This window comes from Acinonyx jubatus, chromosome X (genome assembly GCF_027475565.1).
Source record: "Acinonyx jubatus isolate Ajub_Pintada_27869175 chromosome X, VMU_Ajub_asm_v1.0, whole genome shotgun sequence".
Taxonomy (NCBI): Eukaryota; Metazoa; Chordata; class Mammalia; order Carnivora; family Felidae; genus Acinonyx; species Acinonyx jubatus.
Window position 1 is genome coordinate 104,829,880 of NC_069389.1, and position 20,137 is coordinate 104,850,016.

The 20,137-nt window shown below is 38.4% G+C and overlaps 1 protein-coding gene across 11 annotated transcripts in view; it reads right to left on the minus strand.

Moving 5' to 3' along the window:
* The window catches only part of ENOX2 (ecto-NOX disulfide-thiol exchanger 2), a 256,913-nt gene that overhangs the window by 16,814 nt on the left and 219,962 nt on the right, over positions 1-20,137 (minus strand). For all 11 annotated transcript variants that reach the window (XM_053201692.1, XM_027054214.2, XM_027054209.2 and 8 more), the window contains 3 exons: positions 17,792-18,004; positions 15,218-15,324; positions 7,005-7,119 (listed from right to left, as the gene is read on the minus strand). In XM_053201692.1, coding sequence (XP_053057667.1) covers positions 7,005-7,119; positions 15,218-15,324; positions 17,792-18,004 — 435 coding nt within the window. The remainder of the gene's footprint in view (positions 1-7,004; positions 7,120-15,217; positions 15,325-17,791; positions 18,005-20,137) is intronic.

Here is a 20,137-nt window from a genome sequence, read left to right on the forward strand (position 1 = left end):
AAATATTTGATTTGCTTGCTGGGTCAGTACCAAGGATAGCATCTCGAGCTGGAGTTCTGAAAAACACAGAGGTTACTCTGTAAATCAAGTGACTGCTACAGATAGACATTTATTTCTGCTTTGGTTTGCATGTTTGTCCTCTGGCAAGCCATGCGGCTCAATACTTGTGATATTTCATCTTCCCCCTTTTGTTTCTTCTTGTACTGCAGGCCAGTGATTATGCTATGTCTTACAAGTCATGTGGAGAAACATGGAACAGAAAAGGGCAGCGATCCAGGAGCATGGTTAGAGGCATAGTCTCCAGTTTAAAAGTGAAACTTTTCCCTCTGAGCAAATGAGGAGGAAAGACTGCTTCTCTCCCTGGGGAAAGGGCATGCTGATAAGCAGAGATAGATACCTGCAGCCAAGTGGGAACAGATAATCATCTCCTCAGATTGGACGTGTCACTAAGCAAAAGAGAATGTGATCTCCTTTAATGCCACCAGGGCACCTTACTTAAGAAATGTATTTCCCACTCTCTGAAAGGAGGGTTTTTGTCATTTTAATGAGGACACCAAGTCTTTAGTTTCACAGACCTAATATTAATTGGGCACATTTCTGAAGTTGGAGTTCTTTGTACATTGCCAGAGCATTGAAAAGTTCAGTATTACCTTTTAATAATATGTTTGAGTAGGTGAATCCATCAGTCTTGATACTAAAGAGCATAGTACAGTGAATTTATTCATATCTTGCCATCATTAGTTCTCAGCTGTTCCTTTTTGACTATTTCCTATATGGGAAAACCATTTCTCTTTATGGGGATTGCTCCTCAGACCTGAAGGCTGCGAGTTCATTATGGCAATATGAAAGTACGAAGGCAGCTGTGAACTCTTTTTAGAGGAACCACTGAGAGCAAAATCCCAGATATGTTTTTCTATAACAAAAGATCTGAAAGGATTTTGTGCCATTAAAAAATTAACGGCTAAGTTTCTTCAGTGGTGCAAAGAAAACAACAATTTTAATGGAAGTAAATTCAGGGGGTTGGCCACCCTCACAAAGCAGCATTACAAGAGACGCGTACAAAATGTTACCAAATTATTGAAGGAAGATGTTTAACATATGTTACCAAATTATAGAAGGTAAACTGTGCAACATTCCTCTCAAGGTTCATATAAAAAGTTTGAGCTGGAGTGATTCACAAAGAAAAAAAGCCAAAAAGGAAATTTTGAAAGAAACAGAGGGACATATGAGTAGTTGCAGGCCAGTTCAGGCAAAATTTGAAGTGAGTTTCCTGACCTCCCAAAGGTTTGCTTTCCTTACCTCTGCAGGTCATTACTCCAATGAGGCTCCTGCCAGTATGGATGCACCAGGGACTTCATTGTTTCTCCTCTGAGCTCTCTAAATTCCCCTCTCAAAGCAAGTATCTTCATCTGTCAGTTGTCCCACTGCCCCTCATCACCCTCAGACTGCTCTCGTTCCTTGCTAGGACCTTTAATCTCTTGAAGTGGCCTACTTCACCCAGTCCATTAACTATTTTCTAGCTAAAGAGATTCTACTGCAAACTCCTTGGTACCCTGTATTCCTTCACCCTCCTGAAAACCTTTGGCCAGTCTTACCATGCCAGTTCCTAGTTCATGGCCACTTGACTCAACCTTCTCTGCACCTTACCCTGGGCTGCAGAGGACTCTTATAGGAAGGTGTGTAGCTGAGCAGTCCTGGTCAATACAGACTCATGTTGGTCCTTGCTGCTGGGTCTCTTACCTCTCACTGATTTCTTCCTTTCATCCTGCCCAGGGCATTTATTCCAGGTCTGCTCCTGCCTCTTCATGGTCTCATTTCCAAATCACTTCCCTAATCAAGAGTTGACCAATCTCTTGCTATATGGAGAAGCATGGGATGCATATATACTTTTAGCTTCACCTCTCTTAGAAGAAGAGGATTCTTCCCTCTCTGAAGAAAACTCCACCTGAATTTGGATCACTCCCCATTCTTCTCCAGGATTCCACTTCCATAATTATCCACAAGTACTCTTTCATTCTCAAGCATCTTCAACCTCACTCTCTCCATGGCCTCCTTCCCTTCTATTGAACAACAAACAACAATTTAACTTTAACTTTGTTACCAATTCCAGTTACCATTTACAATACCTGCATTTACTTTTGCTCAGCACTCAACTCTTTGACCTGTGGACCCTGTCCACTTTCTCTCCTCAACGTCATATGTTCTGGCCCCTACCTCTATCACTTTACTAAAATAGTTCTGGCTCAACACTGTCCTCAATTCCTTCCTTCTTTAGAATATCTGATGATGTTGATTATTTCTACTTCTATACATTCTTCTTGTGGGCTCTATAATCCAATGTTTTTCTAGTTTTCTTCCAGCCTCTTAGACTGCTCTTTTTCTAACTCCTCTGCAGTCTCCTCTTTCTTTCCTTCTCCCTTACTGTGGGGTGGCCATCAAAGTTCTGTATTTAGCCTTTTACTATTCGCCAGGCTTCAGCCAACACCTCTGTACTACCATCTTCTATTCCTTCCACTTCCTTCAACCCTGATTTGAATATAAATCTCATATCTATTTCATAATTACCTACTATCTGAAACTGATCTCATATTCTATAAATCAGTCCCATGCACTAGTACATTTCTGTCAGTGCTATTATTATGGGTTTAATTTACACCTCCCCCCACCCCCAGCCACAAATAACTTTATGTTGAAGCCCTCAGAATGTGACCTTATTTGGAAATAGGATCTTTGCAGAGGTAATCAAGTTAAAATGAGGTCCTTCTGGTGGGCTTATGGACTTATACGACCAGTGTACTTATAGAAAAGGGAAATTTGGACACAGAGACATGTAAAGAGGGAGAATGTCATGTAAACATGAAAGCAGAGATTGTGGTGATGCATCTACAAGCTAAGGAACGTCAAAGATTGCCAACAAACCATCATAAGCTATGAGAGGCATTGGGGCTCCTGGGTGGCTCAGTTGGTTGAGAGTCCAACTTCGGCTCAGGTCATGATCTCACGGTTTGTGGGTTGGAGCCCCGCATTGGGCTCTGTGCTGAAAGCTCAGAGCCTGGAGCCTGCTTCGGATTCTGTGTCTCCCTCTCGCTTTGCCCCACCCCTGCTCACACTCTGTCTCTCTCTCTCCTTCAAAAATAAATAAACATTAAAAAAATCTTAAAAAAAGAAGCTAGGAGAGACATGGTACAGATTCTCCCTCCAGCCCTCAAGAGGAACCCACCCGGATGACACCTTAATCTCAGACTTCTGGCCTCCAGAACTGTGAGGCAATAAAACCCAGTGTGTGGTACTTTGTTGCAGTAGCCCTAGCAAACTAATACAACCACTGACTCTCTTGTCTCCCAGACTAGAAAACCTCACCTCATCTCAGGTTCTTGCTTTTTCTTCCCCATCTATATCAAATCTTGTGTCAAAGACTTTAGTTATTCTTCTGAAGTGACTCCTAGCATCTTTAATCTCATACTTTCTGTTATATCCTTTTCTTCTACCATTTAATCTCAGTTCTTCTTACCTTCACTCTAGTCCTAAGTTTCACTATTTCATATCTAAATTCCTATAAAACTCTCTGACAGATCTCTCTTTATCCAAAATTATTTCCTAAAATATATAATCATTATAAAATATTATATTATAAAATATATAATGTTGCTTTTATCATACTAGCACCATGATTGAGATATGCTTATAGTGCCATATTGTCTATTATGCTAAATGTAACCTTGGCTTCATGGTTCCCATAATCTGGACCCACCTTGTCCACTCAATATTTTATCCCCCTAAACCCATCATCCTTATTTCCCTCTTTGAGTTCTGTTCCTTATCCTCTCCTGCCTCCACATCAAGATATTTTCTTACTTTCCCTCCTCTTATCCAAACCTGTTCATCGTTTAAGGTCCTGATCAATTTTCACTGACTGCAACTACTCTGGCCACACTAATATCTCTTGTCCTTGTTGCATTCTAATCAGTCCTTACAGATTAGCACCAAGTGGTATTTCTTATATTTTATGTAAATTTACATATATTGTACCTCTATTTCCATCAGCTTATAGGATGCAGTGCTTGTTAATTAATTGATAGATCAAACTCTTAAAGAGGGAATAATGAGAAGTGGGGGGAGGGAAAGAAGATTGGATACCCAGAATAGTGAAAACTTCAGCTAGAACAATGCAAGAGAATGAATCTAAGTCAATGTTTTCCAAATGTGCTCCCTGGACCACCAGTATCTAAATTGTTTAGGATGCCTGATAAAATGCAAATTCCTGAACTCCATTATGGACCTAGTTAATCAAACCCTGCAGTGCAAAAATCAGACTTTTTAAAGGTAACCCAATGATTCTTATATATACCAACTCTGAGAACCACTAGTCCAAGTGGAGAAGGCAGACAATAGACATGTTGAAAAGGAACAGCTGTTCTTAGGTTTACTGGCCACATGTACTTTCCATCATGGCCATCAATAGAATGAAATAGTTTAGTTTCTCACTATTATGATTTGCTTTGATGTGATAACCTCTCTTCAACACATTGCTTTGAGAACAGCAGTCCTTTCTTCCATGGCAAGAATATTTCTAGTACTGCATCATAAATGTGAGCTAGGTAATATAGACTCTCTTGAAGAATAGAAATTTGTGGCACTCCAAGGGAAGGTAACTGATACTGCTAGGCCAGCTTTGACTCTTATTTTCTTTGGGAAGTAAAATTTAACCACAGTATGCTATACGCGCCTGGAATTCAAGTTTGGTAGCATGGAGAGAGAAATAGGAACTCTGAGATCTGGTGCTTAAGCCTTTAATTGGAACCAAGTGATAACTAAAACATGTAGCTGATTTAGATAAAAACTGAGGACCCACTTCCTGGCTCACACTGAGCAGGATTTCTGCAGCTGACTACTACAGAAGCAAGATAACAAAATCAGATACGATCGAGGGGAAGAAAAATGCACAAAAGTCCTTGAATTAAAATGAATTGAAACCTTCTGGGAGAAAAGCTATTTGGTAAGCTCCATTAAGTCTATTGTAGATAGCTTTATTTGACAAAGCAGCATCCTGGCATGTGGAACAGGAAAGAAAATAGCTATAAGATGATCTGTCAGGGAGTTTTCAGTCTCTAAACGAATAAGATTCTGTGCAGTAGCCAATACAGCTTTTAACTCAAAAGAGATACAGAAGCAAAATGCAATTATATAACACTAGTAAGTGCATTTAATCGGAATCTCCCATAGACACTCCCTCTCCCAATAACTCCTCAAACTCAGCAATTTATCAAGTAAATACTCACACTTATGATCACATTCATTTCAGGGTAACACTGGACTAACACTATACAATACTGCAGATACTTAGATGGAAACAATTCTATAAGTCAAAGATTAGTCAGCTATAAAACATCTTGGCTAAGAACTTAAATAATTGGAATAGCTCAATTATTATTAAACTCTTTTGTTTTTTTAAGCTATACGTTTATAGTATGTGTTTATAGTAATTAGGTCACTGTTCTGAAAATGCTATCTAATGATTAAAGGATTTATTCAATATATATGGAGAGTTATATGTTTAGGGATCTAACATGTGGCAGAAGTAGAGGAAATTCAGATGTAATAGCCACAAATGCCTTTTTAAAAGTCTGACTTGGTGGTTTTCTTTCCTTAAGAGTTTCTCTTGATGGAGTGAAGATTCTAGGACCATTCAAGTGGCTATAGAGCTGCTGACTTCAATATGCAAGTACTGGAACCAAGAAGTTCCAATTTGCATTATAATCAATAGGTTCTCTGTTTCTGTGTGTCTCTCTGACACACACAGTAGGGACACTTTACTACAATATCTCCAATGTCTCTAGCACAGTTCTTGGCATGCAATAGGTATTAAGTGAATGAATGAATTCATTTAGCCATCACAACATTCCTGTTAGATGGTTGTATAATGTACTTCTTACAACTATAAAACCTGAGGCTCAGTGGGACAGAAGTCCTTCCTGTGTCAAGAAAAACAGTTTGGACTAGAACTCAGCTGCCCTAGCTTTAGGTCTGATGCTTTGTCCACTGTACCTTAGTGACTCCTAAGATTGTATGGAATGGCTTACCTGAAAACACTGGTTTGATTTTAATCTCACATCTGGTAATCTCCGCCCCCCCCCCCGATAAGATTTGTTATGAAATTGAAGGGTAGTGTATTCTCATATTGTTCAATACGTTTGTGTTGTGAGTTCTACTGGGGACCCACACTATGGCTGCACACGGAGGTCCTGAGTATACTAAGTAAGAGCAAAAGCTTTTACCAAGACATCTGTCTATAGACTCTTGTTTGGTTCCCAATAAACCCCTCAGTAACCAGTAACTACAATAAAAGGCAGCAGATAGGTAAACTATCATATAAAATAGATATTTCCTGTTACTTGGTACAGTCTCTTTTAACTTTGTGATTCCTTAACGAAAAATATTTAATTTATATGAAGATAAATTTATCAAAAGTATCTTTTGTGATTTCTACCTTTGGAGACCTTCATCCCCAATTATATAACCAACTCCTACATTTTCCAGACTTTCTTTTGTATTTTTTTGTTTCTGTTTTTTTTTTTTTTTTACTTTTGAATCTTAAATTCATCTGTTACTAATTTTGGTGTAAGGTATAAGTGACATAGGGATCTAACTACTTTGTAAATGGCTACTTATATATTTATGTATAAGCTCTCATGATTCCTACTGTAGAACATATTATTAATAAATCCAAATCAAATATAGAACAATGCTGCCTAAATGTCAGCACTCCCAAGAAAAAAAAAGTCCATTTTCAATTAGGTACTGTGATGGAATATTGGAGTAAATAAGAAGATCCTGTAGCCACAGGGTTGATATTCAGGCACTATGTACTTATATGGCTTTACCAATTGTTTCTTGCTGGCTCCAGACTGATGGTTTTGTGCCCATACCTTACTAGGTGTTAAAAGTTTTAAAATATCTCTGCAAGTAGATGTTAGTTAAATGAAAGAAAGAAGAATTATTTTTACCTGATTCCTCAGTTTCTTTTGTTTCTGTTGTTTCTTCTATTTCATCATCAGACATCTCCATTTCTTCTTCTCTTCTGATTCCCATTAACTCGTCATTATGTATGTTGCGAATTTCCTAAGGTTAAAAGTTATGCCTTTTAGGTAGGAAAGCTTTGAAAATGCTGAAGGAATGAACACAGTTAAGGAAAAGATAAAGCTGGGTTTTTTGACATATGACAAAACTTCAGAGTACTCTTAAGGCAAGGGCAAAGGGGCATGTTGGGGCTGAAACTGTCTCAACAGACAAAGCAGACTGTACATTCTGTCTTTCATAAAGCATTCTTACTATATCCAGATCTCTGACCATTGATGATTCTTATATCCATTCTATATTAGAAAGTACTGTTGGTAATAAAAGACCTCTCACCTCTTACATGGATTTCTGAACTTTCCCTTTAGGGTTCTGCCATTTTCACCTTCCCATGTCAAATCCCTTGATTTTGCTCCTTTCCATCCTCTTCCCTTTACACTTACAGACTTACTCAGTGGAACTCTTAATATAACTTTTTAAGGTTTAGAAGTTACAGCAAAAATTAGCTGTCAGGAGTGAACTTCTACCAGATCAACCCTTCCATGGATAATAACTGTACTCTGAACAAAACACAAAATCAGACCAAACCAAACCCCTAAGTACTTGATGGCACTGGAGCAAACAAAAGCAGGCATATCCTAAACAGATGCTGACACTTGGAAGGATGTGGATCTCTTCAGTTTTTTAAGGGCCATTTAGTCTGACACCAGACCATAGTTAGCACCTCAAAGGGTGACTACATTTTAAATAGAAAATCTGGTCTTTATATCCTAAAGCAAACAAGGAGAGAGCTATAGGAAAGTGAGGAGGGGAATCTCAGAAAGGAGACAACCAGAGAGAGAGAGAGAGAGAGAGAGAGAGAGAGAGAGAGAGAGGGAGAACCAAATTCTGTGTATAATATCTGCTCAAATTTCTGCATGACTCTCGAACCATGGAAGCACAGGGCAGATTCCAAACAACACAGATAAGTCTAAAAGAACTGACCTGAGATTTGAGCTGCCATATAAGAGAGAGAATTTCCAGCTTAAATTCAATTAAGTAAATTGATCATTAAAACAAAAGAAACCCAAATCAACCTCCTTCGGAAGAATATAACAGAATGAACATAATAGAACATAACTAGAACCTTAAAAACAAAATATTCACAAAATGCAGGCAAAGCCCCAGATTACCTGACATACAAAGAACTGGGATGAGATGACCCATTTTCAAGATAAAAGACAATCAACAGGGATCAAACTTGAACCAGATAGGGCAGTTAGCAGATAAGGAGTTAAAGCAGCTATTATAACTATCTCAATGATGGAAAGGAAATATGATCATAATGAATGAAAAGACAGGAAATCTTGGCAGAGAAACAGAAACTTTAAAATTCTAAAACGGAAAAATACAGTATCCGAAATAAAAGTAACTGAATGAGCCTAAGTCTAGAATAGAGACGGCAAAACAAAGAGAGTACTTAAAGAGAGAACAATTCAAATTTATCCAATCTGAAGGACAGACAGAAACTAACTGGAATCACAGAGAGAAGAGATTGAATGTTTCAAAATACTTGAAGAAAAAAATATTTGAAGATGTCTCAAATTTGATGAAAGACATTAATCTATATATTCAAAGAGCTCAATGAACCCCAAGAAAGATATGTGTGAAAAAGATCTGTCTAAGAACACCATAGTCAAATTGCTGGAAAATAAACAGAAACAGAAACTCTTTAACTCTTAGCTAAACTCATGGTGATAATCATTTTGCAATCTATACAGGTCAAATCATAATGTTGTGCACCTTAAACTTATACAGTACTGTATATCAATTATATTCTCAAAGTGGAAGAATAGAGAAACTTAAAAGTAGACAGAAAAAAAACCCCTAATACATTATATACAAGGAAACAATTTGAACACTTTGTTTTCTTTCAGAAACAATATAGGCCAGAAATCAGGGGAACAAGATCTTTAAAGTGCATGAAGAAATAAAAATATCTGTTTATTCAGAATTCTGTATGCAGAGAAAAATTCTTTCAAGAATGGAGATGAATTAAATTTATTTTCAGACAAATGTAAATGCCAAGAATTTGTCATCCAAAGATTTGCACTATAAGAAATGCAGAAGAAAGTTCTTCAGGCTGAAGGGAAGTGCTTCCAGATGTAAACACAAATCTTCAGGAAGGTATGAAGAACTTTGGAAATGATGGAGATCACATTGGAAAAGTCACTTACAAAAAGTAAGCATGAAAACTGTACGTTTTCAAACAGCTTGAAATCATTTAGAGACCACTAAATGCCTGTCAGAGGCTTCTCAGCATTGTGCTGAAAATTCCTTACCTAGTTTAGCCCCAATTGGGCCATAATACAGGAAATATCCAAAGCTGTCTGGTGAAAATTGCCTCCATTTAGTAGATTATAAATATTTCAAATGGGTTTCTTAATAATTAATGCTATTGTTAATCGCTATCTCAACTAATATCCTCCTTTTTTATTCTTGTACCAGGAAAAATAATAATTTCTATATCAAGATAGGTTTTCACCAAAGATAAATAAAAGTACCTTTTAAAAATGTAAGCTCTTCAGTATTATCACTGGTAGTTGAGGTAATAGAAAAATAGAAGTAATAGAAAATAGAAATACCAACATAGCATCTCTCAGGTGCTGCAGGGGCCTTGCTTAAAATAGAAGAAAATAATGACTTGCTTGAGAAAAATGAACTTTAAAGGGCTGTGTCAAGAGAGAGATTTGCTACATCTTATTCAAACTCATTGCATAGAGAATAAAGGAATTGTTCATTTCTAAGAATTCATTCTGTCTTGGGAGTCTGGGTTTCAGTTATCATCAAAGAACTGTTACTGGAAAGGTGATTATAATGAGGTCTGACACTGGCAAATTCGAATATTGTACAACTTGCTGCATCAGGAAAAGTTGTGGTTCTCCTCATTGCCTAACAAAAATGTAGCCTGTCAGTGGGTGTAAGTAGAGACCATCTCTCAATTCACAAACATGTTATCTGACTCTGGGAAAGTTATTGTGTTTCTCAGAAGAGTAAATTGTGTTCCTTCTAGGGAAATATCCCAGGGCAGGGAGATCTAACTGAGAGCTAAGACATGCCCAATAGCTGCTCAGCACCCACAAAACATCTTTCTGCTTCCAGCTGGGCAAGAAAGCATAATCTTTTCTTAGAAGTATAAAAAGTTCAATAACTAAGTGATGCAGCTTATCTAGAGGTCTTTCACATCAACAAATCTCCAGAAATAAAAAGACCTATGGGTGATTTTTACCTCAATGCCTGAAAATACTTCAGGAACAAGAGTTACCAGTTCCTTTAGCTGATAATGAAATGAGGGAAAGAAAAACTAAGGGGAAGCTTGCTCTCAGTTGTTCAGTAAGGCATGCAAAGTGACAGAGCTTAGAGCCTTCTAACCACTAGGCAGTCCCCCTTAACTACAAAGAAACTAAGCCCTGTATCATTACTCTTCTGTAAATATCCCAATACAAAGTCACATGAATGAGATAAAGGCAAAGAGAACATCAGAGGTTATAGGATACCATAGTAAGGTAAACTTCTGGGGAGCATTCGGTAAATGGCAGTACCCCTAAATAAAGCAAGTAGGTTTTTACTTCTTTGAAGCCTTATAATTAAAGCACTTGATAACAAAGATACCTGTTTTCTTTATTTCTTGTTGGGTCAAAAAAGCTCTAGTTTGGGAAGCAGACCCTAACAAATGCCTTTGGAGTGAAGGACTAAGGAAGGCACTCTACCTAGCTTGGCTCATAGGTGCAGGTAGGAGGAGGGCTCTGAGCCACTGAAGTGGAGGCAGCAAGGGAAGTAGATACCTCCCAGATTTGCCCGCTTTCCCATCCTGACATTTGAATCCAGTGCTGAAACCAAAAGAGTGGTAGTGGCATGCAAAGACATTTTCCAGAAGTTTTCATTTGTAAATCTCTACCTGAGATTGACTGGGCCATGTCACTGATAGACTATATCAAAAAAGGGAAGACAGCACTCATAAACTTTCTATATACCATTCTCCTGCCCACAGTCGACCTGTGATATTTTTCATTTAAACAGCAAATTGTTAATGGTTTCTAAAAATGCATTACAATGGCTTTGAGTCTGTTTTAAAAGTAACTTAGAAAGTCACACGCTGCTCCACAATGGAGAAGACACTTTTACATAAAATCAAATTGAAACCAGAGACAGAGGAAAATACATGGAAAGAATCACCTTTGTACCAGATGACATTTTAAATTTATCATAAAGTAAGCAAATCACAGTCATTGCACATTAAGTATCTATATAGTTTCACAAAAAGTTATATGAACTTAAATTCATCTTACTTATGATTTATGATAAGAACATGATTCTCAGTAAAGCAAAGTTCCTTATTAATTGTGTAACAAAATTGTACTTACCTAGACTTTCAACATTAACAGGATACTTGGTGAGGAAGGGGTCAAGTGAAGGAATGGAAAGGAACAGATAGCCTCTACACTTATGTAGAAATTTGAATCTGAGATATCATTCAATTCAATGAAGCAAAGCACAAACACAGGTTGTTAATCAATGACTATTGTATGATACACATGGAAATAAAAATTAGGTTGATTCAAGTTGTGTTAGTAGGTGTTCTTGTGGCTGAAAGCTAATAGCTAGTGTTAGTACACATGGGTACTAAAACAAGGGTATGCAGATGACTTAACCATCTGTTTACAAACAGTTTTTCAGAGTTTGGAATGGTAGGCTTGGAAATCTATAGAGAAAATTATTTTACCAATCACAGTATTTCATTTTATAAGAATGTTAGCAATCATCAAGTCCCTTTTTCTCTGGCCTGATGGTATAAAATCTCATATTGGGGAGGATGTAAGGGAGTATATTCTAGTGCCTACTGCTATGGCTCTAGTTTCTAGATATCATCCAAGGTTTAGCTTCTAATCTAGGCAATCTTCTTAGTGAGAGAAACATGCAGGTTTTAAATGGCTCTGTAGAAAAAGAGTTCCTACAATACACAGAATTGTCAGTGAAGTCACTGCAGACACTAACTTTTGGTTAAGAAAGGGACTTTAACCTTCTCTTATTACCCTTTCCAATTGTATCTGCAGGAGCCTTACACACATCCAAATCAGGAAAGTAAACCAATGAAAAAGACTCATTAGCAAACTAGTATGCCCAGCATATGCTATTAAGGTGAGTGCCTAAGCTCCCTGAAGGTGCGGACTTTTTCTTCTTACTCCATAACCTCTCTCTAGTAAGACATTGTTGGCTGGTGGTACGATGACAGTTAAGACAGGAGCAGGTACTTTGTGACATGAGGAGGTTACCGGCTAGGTCATTCCCAAAGGCAACTGGTAAAAAAGGCTCAATGTCAGAAGCTTCCACCTTGATGAAACCTATGACTTAGGAGTTGTAGCTTTGATCCACAGGCCAAGAAAAAGCCAGTCTAGTTTATTTAAGTCACTGAGATGCTCTGATTTTCAGTGGGGTGCTAAGAGAGAGCTCAAATTTAAGAGGATGGTTGTCACTTTCTACAGGACACCTCTTTTCAGTTCTCAGAGTTTCCTATTATCAAGTTAAAATATGCAGAAGTTAAAAAAAGCCATGATTTAAAGAGGTACCAATGTAAAGTAGAAGAGGTCTTTTCAGGTTTAGGAAATGCAATGCCTGAGGAAGGTCATAAGCTATGTTCCACTCTCAGTAGTTTCACTTATCAAGATTGAGGTATTCCAGGTGGACATTAATTTAGTCCAATCCAATAGGCAGGAAGCATTTTTCTGGGTTTCCACAAGTCTATAAAATACATCGTAAAACATGTAGCTCTTGGCAAGTCATGCTAGCTATGTACTTTATCCTCGTCAGTGTACCAAGGAAGCTGTGCTACAATATTAGGTGATAGGGTATATAGCTCTCATTCTCTACAGGCCCAGAGAACTTTCCAGCTTACTGGCTATCTTTACTGAGAAGGTAATTAAACTCAAGTATATACCCACCAGATAGGTAGGCTTGATATAACTACAAAGAGCCTTGATGAATAATATTAATGGAAATATCTTATTGCAAACCCATTTACAGGAGGGTTGTGGTCTGAACAAATCAGTGCTCAAATCAGAGACTCCCTTCCTCCTATGAAAAGATAATAGTGTATTGGCAGGGCTGTCTGCAAATGGGTGGGGCAGTTCAGACAGCTTCTTCCAACCCTGAGAATAGATACATGTGTATATACATTGAAGAAAAGGTAGAGACTTAATACAGCTTTTTTTTTATTAATACAGCTTTTCTATAATTATAAGACATATTGAGCATTTTCCCTCGAACTTTATTCTTCTGAACTATTCAAACTAAAGAATTTGGGTATTTTAAATTTAGGGTACTAAACTCCACTCCTCCCCCTTGAACACTTTCGTTACCCTTCTAGCTCTGTGAGGGCAAAGACCATCTGCTGAATTTTGTTTGTTTGAAGCTCGACAACTTTGAGTATCCCTAGGATTCTAAAATCATTTTGTGCCACTGTAAGACAACAGATCCCTTTTTTGTTCCTAATTCTCTTTTTAAAAACAATTAAAGCGTTACTAGCTTTGTATGACTCTACTTATCCACTGCCCTGATGTCTTCAGGGGTTTTTCCCCAGTGACTCCCAGATCCCTTTCCTGAGCCAGAACTGATGGCTCAGAAACTATCAGTTTATGAACAGGGTTTGGCATATTTTCCTGTAAATGCTCTTCACAGCTTTCAAATTGTTGCCACACAAACTATGTCATTTTTCTCATGAAAGATGGAAAGAATAGATTTATATCTTCATTTTATAGGTTAGGAAATTGAGGTCCACAAAGATGAAATGACTCATTCAAGAGTGCAAGGCAGTTTATACTAATGTTCCAAGTGAGAAGAAGAATTTCTAGTCTTGAATTGATCACATACTAGCTGTGTAATTTTGTGTATATCACTTAACATTTCTGTCTCAGTTTCCTCACATGTAAAACATGGCAATCATACCTACTTATTCTCCCTTATAGAGTTGTTAATGATAAACAGAAAAAATACTATTTCCCATTTATATAGCATTTACATTTTCAAACTCTACACATCTTTTATCTCATTTAATCCTGCAAGACTGGCTTCCTTATTATCTCTGACTTACAGGTGAGTAAATAGAGACTGAGAAGCTGACTAACCTGGTCAAAGTCACACAGCTGCAATGTGTCATAGCTAAGACCCGGATTCTCTGACATCAGGTCCAGTGTACTTTCCATTGCACCACATCTACTGGGAGGCTCACATAGGTGAGGCAACTGTCGTGAAAGCGCTTTATAAAATGTAAATGCCTTACAAATGCTACATAAACATTAAGGAATATGAGAACCTGCATTTATAGATATAATGGGACTGGTACCACACTAGCAAAGAGGACTCAGAAACAAAGTTGAAAAGGTTGCTGCATACACAGATCAAAAGTGTCAGGGCTGGGTAAGGAAGCTGCCCATAGGAACAGAAGAACTTGAAGTATAGGTAACACCATGCCAAAGGCAGATCCATGAAAACAAACCTCCCATCTTGGTTTTTAATCTTGGACTCAGAATAGCAACCTAATCACATCAGACTTATTCTATGTGAAAAGTCATTTGAGTACAAGAAGATAGCTGCATGTCAACCTTAATCTGAAATCAGAGCCCTCTGTTACCTTTAAAGCTGCCACCTATAAAGATGGCTGAGTGGATTTGATAAAAGAAGCTCAGAAATTTCAATGTTCCAATGTAACACTAGGCAGCTTCAAGCCTCAACTGTCAAGATGCTCTAATAAATATAAGACAGCCCTAATGTTACTAACACTAGACGCACAGGTCAGTAATTATTGGTGTACCGGAGACTAGCTAGCTTAGACAAATAAACTTACAATGATCACCGCTACATTTTCACTACTAAGGTTTCTATCCAGTGCAATGCATTCAAGACAACACGTGCACATTTATTACCCGTTTGGCAGCATGTGGTCTGGTCACAGTGACAGGCTATAGAGCATATCTCAGCGTTTCATTAGAGCCTTTGTTGTGACCATGGGAGCTTGGCACTATTTAATTCTGACTAAACTCCAAATCAATAACTTGTTAAAGAAATAAACTGTCCCCCTGAGGGGCTACCAGAGTAAAAAGTTACCAACCTCAGCTTGTTTGCACCAAACGCTGATGTTTTTACGCTGGGCTTTTGTGAAATGGTCCCATGCCTTTTGTTTGGAGGCAGAATGGTACACAGCTACTATCTGTTCAACTGTAGCATCAGATCAGCAGTTGAATCAGGTCCGAGTATCATCCAGGGATGGCAAAAGAGAGGAGAAAAGAAATAAGAGAAGCATCAGCTTTGTTGTATCTTCTTGTATCACACCACTAGGTTATGGTTGTGCTCAGAAAAGGTTACGTGTGTTGGGGTATCATGATCTTAAGGAAGACTCAAAGGCAGAGACATCAGTATACAGAATGACAAAAGGGAACTCCAGAAGGTTTGGGTGAAATGGTGACTAAAGTTTTTCTTTTCATTTTTTTAGTGTTTATTTATTTTTGGGAGACAGAGAGACAGAGTGCAAGCAGGGGAGGGGAAGAGAGAGAGGGAGACACAGAATCTGAAGCAGGCTCCAGGCTCTGAGCTGTCAGCTCAGAGCTCAATGCGGGGCTCAAACCCGTGAAGCATGGGATTGTGACCTGAGCTGAAGTAGGACGCTTAACTGACTGAGCCACCCAGGCACCCCAGTGACTAAAGTTGTAATACAGGCAGTCTGTATTCATTCAGGCAGGAGAGGCAAGAGTTGAAGTGAATGTGATTTAGTACTAATGGCCTAGCCCAGAATGGCAGAGAGTGAAGAACTGTAACAGCTCCTTTTGACTACGGGCTTCTTTCATAAACTAGCCTTCCAAAAGGAGCCTGCATACTTCACTTCAACAGAATCCATATTTTTATTATTCTCAGGTATGTTTAACCAGAGGCATCAAATCAGAACCTAAGATGAATGGAATCTATTTTAAGTCTATCTAGATAGGCTTGTTGACTGGAGAAATATAAGTTTTATGGGAGAATACTGTGTAAGTGCAGTCCTAAAGAGCATTTTTCAGAGGCTCTTAAAATGTCAAACAGAGAAATGTATACAAATATTCTGGTGCTTTTTCCTAACCATTTCAACAGAAGGGAACCTTAGATACGACTTTTTTTGGGGGGGGGAAGGAAAAGAAGGAAAAGAGCCTCTTCCTGGGTGGGTATTCACAGTAAGAAAATCCAGAAGTGTTATTTTTTTCTTTACAGCCCAGCTTATGCCCTGTCTAGTAATGATTTAATGATTTATAATCCCATGATGCTTGCTGCTCTTTTTTTTCTATTTATTTTGAAATCCTAAAAACATGTGCCTTTCTCTACCTAGATTCTATGTCCATATATATTTTCAAAACAAAAATGGAAAATTAAAGAACTCTTCCTTAATCCTAATTATGTATGAGTCAAGTATGGGAAATCAAATATGAAAAGAGTGGGCCTTAATTGTTTAAAAGCCAAATCATGGGACGTCTGGGTGGCTCAGTTGGTTAAGTGTCTGACTACAGCTCAGGTCATGATCTCACGGTTTGTGGGTTTGAGCCCCGCATCAGGCTCTGGCCAGATAGCTCAGAGCCTGGAGCCTGCTTCAGATTCTGTGTCTCCCTCTCTCTCTACCCTACCCCACCCCACTCACACTCTGTCTGTCTCTCTCTCAAAAATAAACATTAAAAAAATTTTAAAGCCAAATCATAAAACTATACCCTTATTCTTAAGGTGAATAGAGTTCCTCACTCAAAAGATGTGAGTGCATAATTTTATAGTATGTTGCACTAAAAATATCACTTGGGAATTTTTCTGATCTGTCTCATTTAATGGACCACAGAAAGGTTTGGAGTAGTACTTCTTTTTGAAAATGACCATTTTGGTGGCTTCCCATCCAACCCAGTGTCAATAACATCCAGTGAAGAAGAAGAAGATGACAATGAAGAAGAAGAAGAAGAAGAAGAAGAAGAAGAAGAAGAAGAAGAAGGAGGAGGAGGAGGAGGAGGAGGAGGAGGAGGAGAAGGAGAAGAAGGAGGAGGAGGAGAAGGAGAAGAAAGAGGAGGAGGAGGAGGACAAGGAGAAGAAAAAGAAGAAGGAGAAGAAGAAGAAGAAGAAGAAGAAGAAGAAGAAGAAGAAGAAGAACAAGAACAAGAACAAGAACAAGAACAAGAACAAGAAACAACAACAACAAGTAGAAGTAGCAAATTTGACTTTTATTCAATCACCCTGGGAAACATAATTACACTTTCACTGCAATGTAGTACCTGAAAAACATATGATAACGATGTGAATCTGAAGCAGAGAAGCTTACAAATGCTGATGCTGTATTCTAACTTTAGCGATGAAATACCCAACTTTCCACTGAGGTCTGGAGCTGCTTATAACTTACTTTGAGAACAAGCAAGAATAAAAGCATGGGATTGTGGCCTAGCTGTCAGTGTTTCTAAGGAGCTGAAGGAGATACACCAGAAAAAATGAACATAGGAGGTGTCCACATGAATCCCATTAAACTGGAGCTCAGGCATTGGGCAACAGAAGGAGAACACAAGGCAGTGAAGAAGAGATCCTTGTCCTTTGACACAGGATGGCATTGCAGGCCTGGCTCCGTGTGGAGAAAATGGTGCCTAAGTGAAGTGCCCTTTCACCCTTCCACAGAACTCTGACTTCCACTCACATTGAATGAGAATTCCAGAAAGGGCCTGTTTAAATTTCTCCTTCGCTTCTTCCATGTCTTTCTCATGGGCAGCTTTCTCATTCACTAGGCGGCGAACATGGCTGTTGGCTGACTGGATCATAGAGTAGAAGTTGTTGGCACTGCGGCGGTTCACTTCTCCTCGTTCAATCCAGGTGAGCAAGGTCTGTACAGCCTCTGAGAATTTGGAATCATCTGAAAAAAAAAAAGAGATTTTTCAAATCATTAAAAGTAACTACGTCTCTATCTACCCAACATGCTGGCAAGGAGGCCACCATGGCATTTTGGAAGTGGTTGTTAAATGAACTGCTGAATAAGGAGCTCTGTGTGCATATGTGTGCACCTGGGCAGCAGACAGGTAGGCCAACTGAAAGAACAAAAGACTCAAAAAGTGGTCAGATTGGTTGTAGCTTATGAAGAATTTTCAGAAAGAGAATTGTTTCTTTTTTAAAGTGTTCTTTACTGATATAGTTTTCACATGTTGCAAATTTCTTAACCTCTCTGTATGTGTGTTCCCTGTGTGTAATATGCAAATTAGCAATGAGAGAACTTCAGAATTCTACACTCCTGTTTTTTTAATAAAGAAAAGTAAACTTGTGTCTTGAGTGTAACTTGAATTTGATAGTTACTTTGTCCTGGATCCATGAAATTAGTGTTGGTAGGAGCTTTAAGAAAGAGTTAAATGGGTAGTTCTTTAGGTATAAACACTTACATTTTTGACCTTTTATAGCATCACTCCTGCATTCAATCCACAGCTCCAGGCTTTTCACTCAGTTCCAGCCAATCTATTTTGACGTAATTCATTCTATTTCTACATTTCTCCACATCCTGATTCTCTTGCCTGAGGAACCCTCCAAGTAGATTTCTGCAGCTGGTCAGGAGTTATTCTCTGATGTTAAAATAGTAGTACAGCTTATCCAAAGCTTCTGGTCCAGCTGCCTGAGATAGACACTTAGTATATTCTGTTGTTAAAGGCTCCTGAGAGAGAGAATCCATTAGCATCCCATTGAAGGCCTGTTCTGGGGCTCCACATGCCTCTCTGGCCAGGAACCCTCATGTCCAGTGGAAATAGCTCTCACTGCAATCTGAATTTCTTGCCTCTTGCCATTTTTCAGTGCAGACATATAATGAGAGGTAAGCCTCCCCTTGAGAGCAGGTTTTTATTTCATTACTTGCATACAGTCTTACGTTTGATGCTCATTTTCTGCATGAACTCTACACAATCAGCAAACTCATTCTTTAAAACAAATTCAGACTGACTTGTTTGGTGTTATATAAACATTCCTTTTTTTTTTTTTTACCAATGCTTTCAGCCTTTCTAGCTTTTCAAAATGTATCATTATCTCTGTGTCTGTATGCGTATATATCTTCTTTTTTCTTATGTGAAGACAAAATCAATCCAAACAAAGGATTTCATAAATGTGTGAATCCCTGAGGCTATATGTTGCAAACAAGTTTGGTGAGTGAGACCTATTTGGAAAGTGGAATTAGCAACATCTTGCTGAGTCCAGAGCACAAGAAGCAGGGAAAATTCATGCCATTAGAGCTGGGTTGGTATCATCAATAAGATCAATGGGACACCAGCATTCATCCAATAAAATCAGCCAAAGTTGGAGAATGAGGGAGACTGGATTTGAACTACTAACACAGGAGACCAGACAGGATGATTAATGTTAAATTAGAATAATGGCTCTGAGAGTCAAGCAGGGTAACAGGAATAAAAACTAAAGGGAGAATTGTCCCATTTAGCATGTCTCAAAGTCTCCATGGTCCCCATGTGAAGTAAGTTGGCCATTTTAAGTGATTAAAGAAGTCCTCTTTTGGTTGTGGTAGCTAAGTCTTTGAGTCATCTAAGAATGTACACTGTGACCACTCTCTGGGCCTCCATTTTCTCATCTGTAAAAAGGGAATTTTACCAGAGTTTTCCAGGGTTACATCAGGTTATATTGTTCTGATTTAGAATTCAAAACTAACTTGCTATCTACAATGAAATGGGATGCTTACAGGTCCCAAGTCATGAATCACAGCTAAAATTCTCTGATGCACAAAGGCAGGAAAAATGTGTTTCATCCTAGTCATTTTATGTGTGGAGAGAAAATCGCCATCCCTTGAGACAGTGGAGGAGCAGAGACACAGGTGTGAGAGACAAATTTTCTAGTTCTTCAGTTACTGGGTACAGCTCTCTATCTGGAAGACTACAACATAAGAAATGCTTAGAACCCATTAGTGGGAAATTCAAAGGATAACTGCCAATGGTACAAATGTATTTATTAAGTTTCCCCAAAGGAAAGAGTTCTTTTAATCACAAAGCTCAAGTGCTTTCTATAC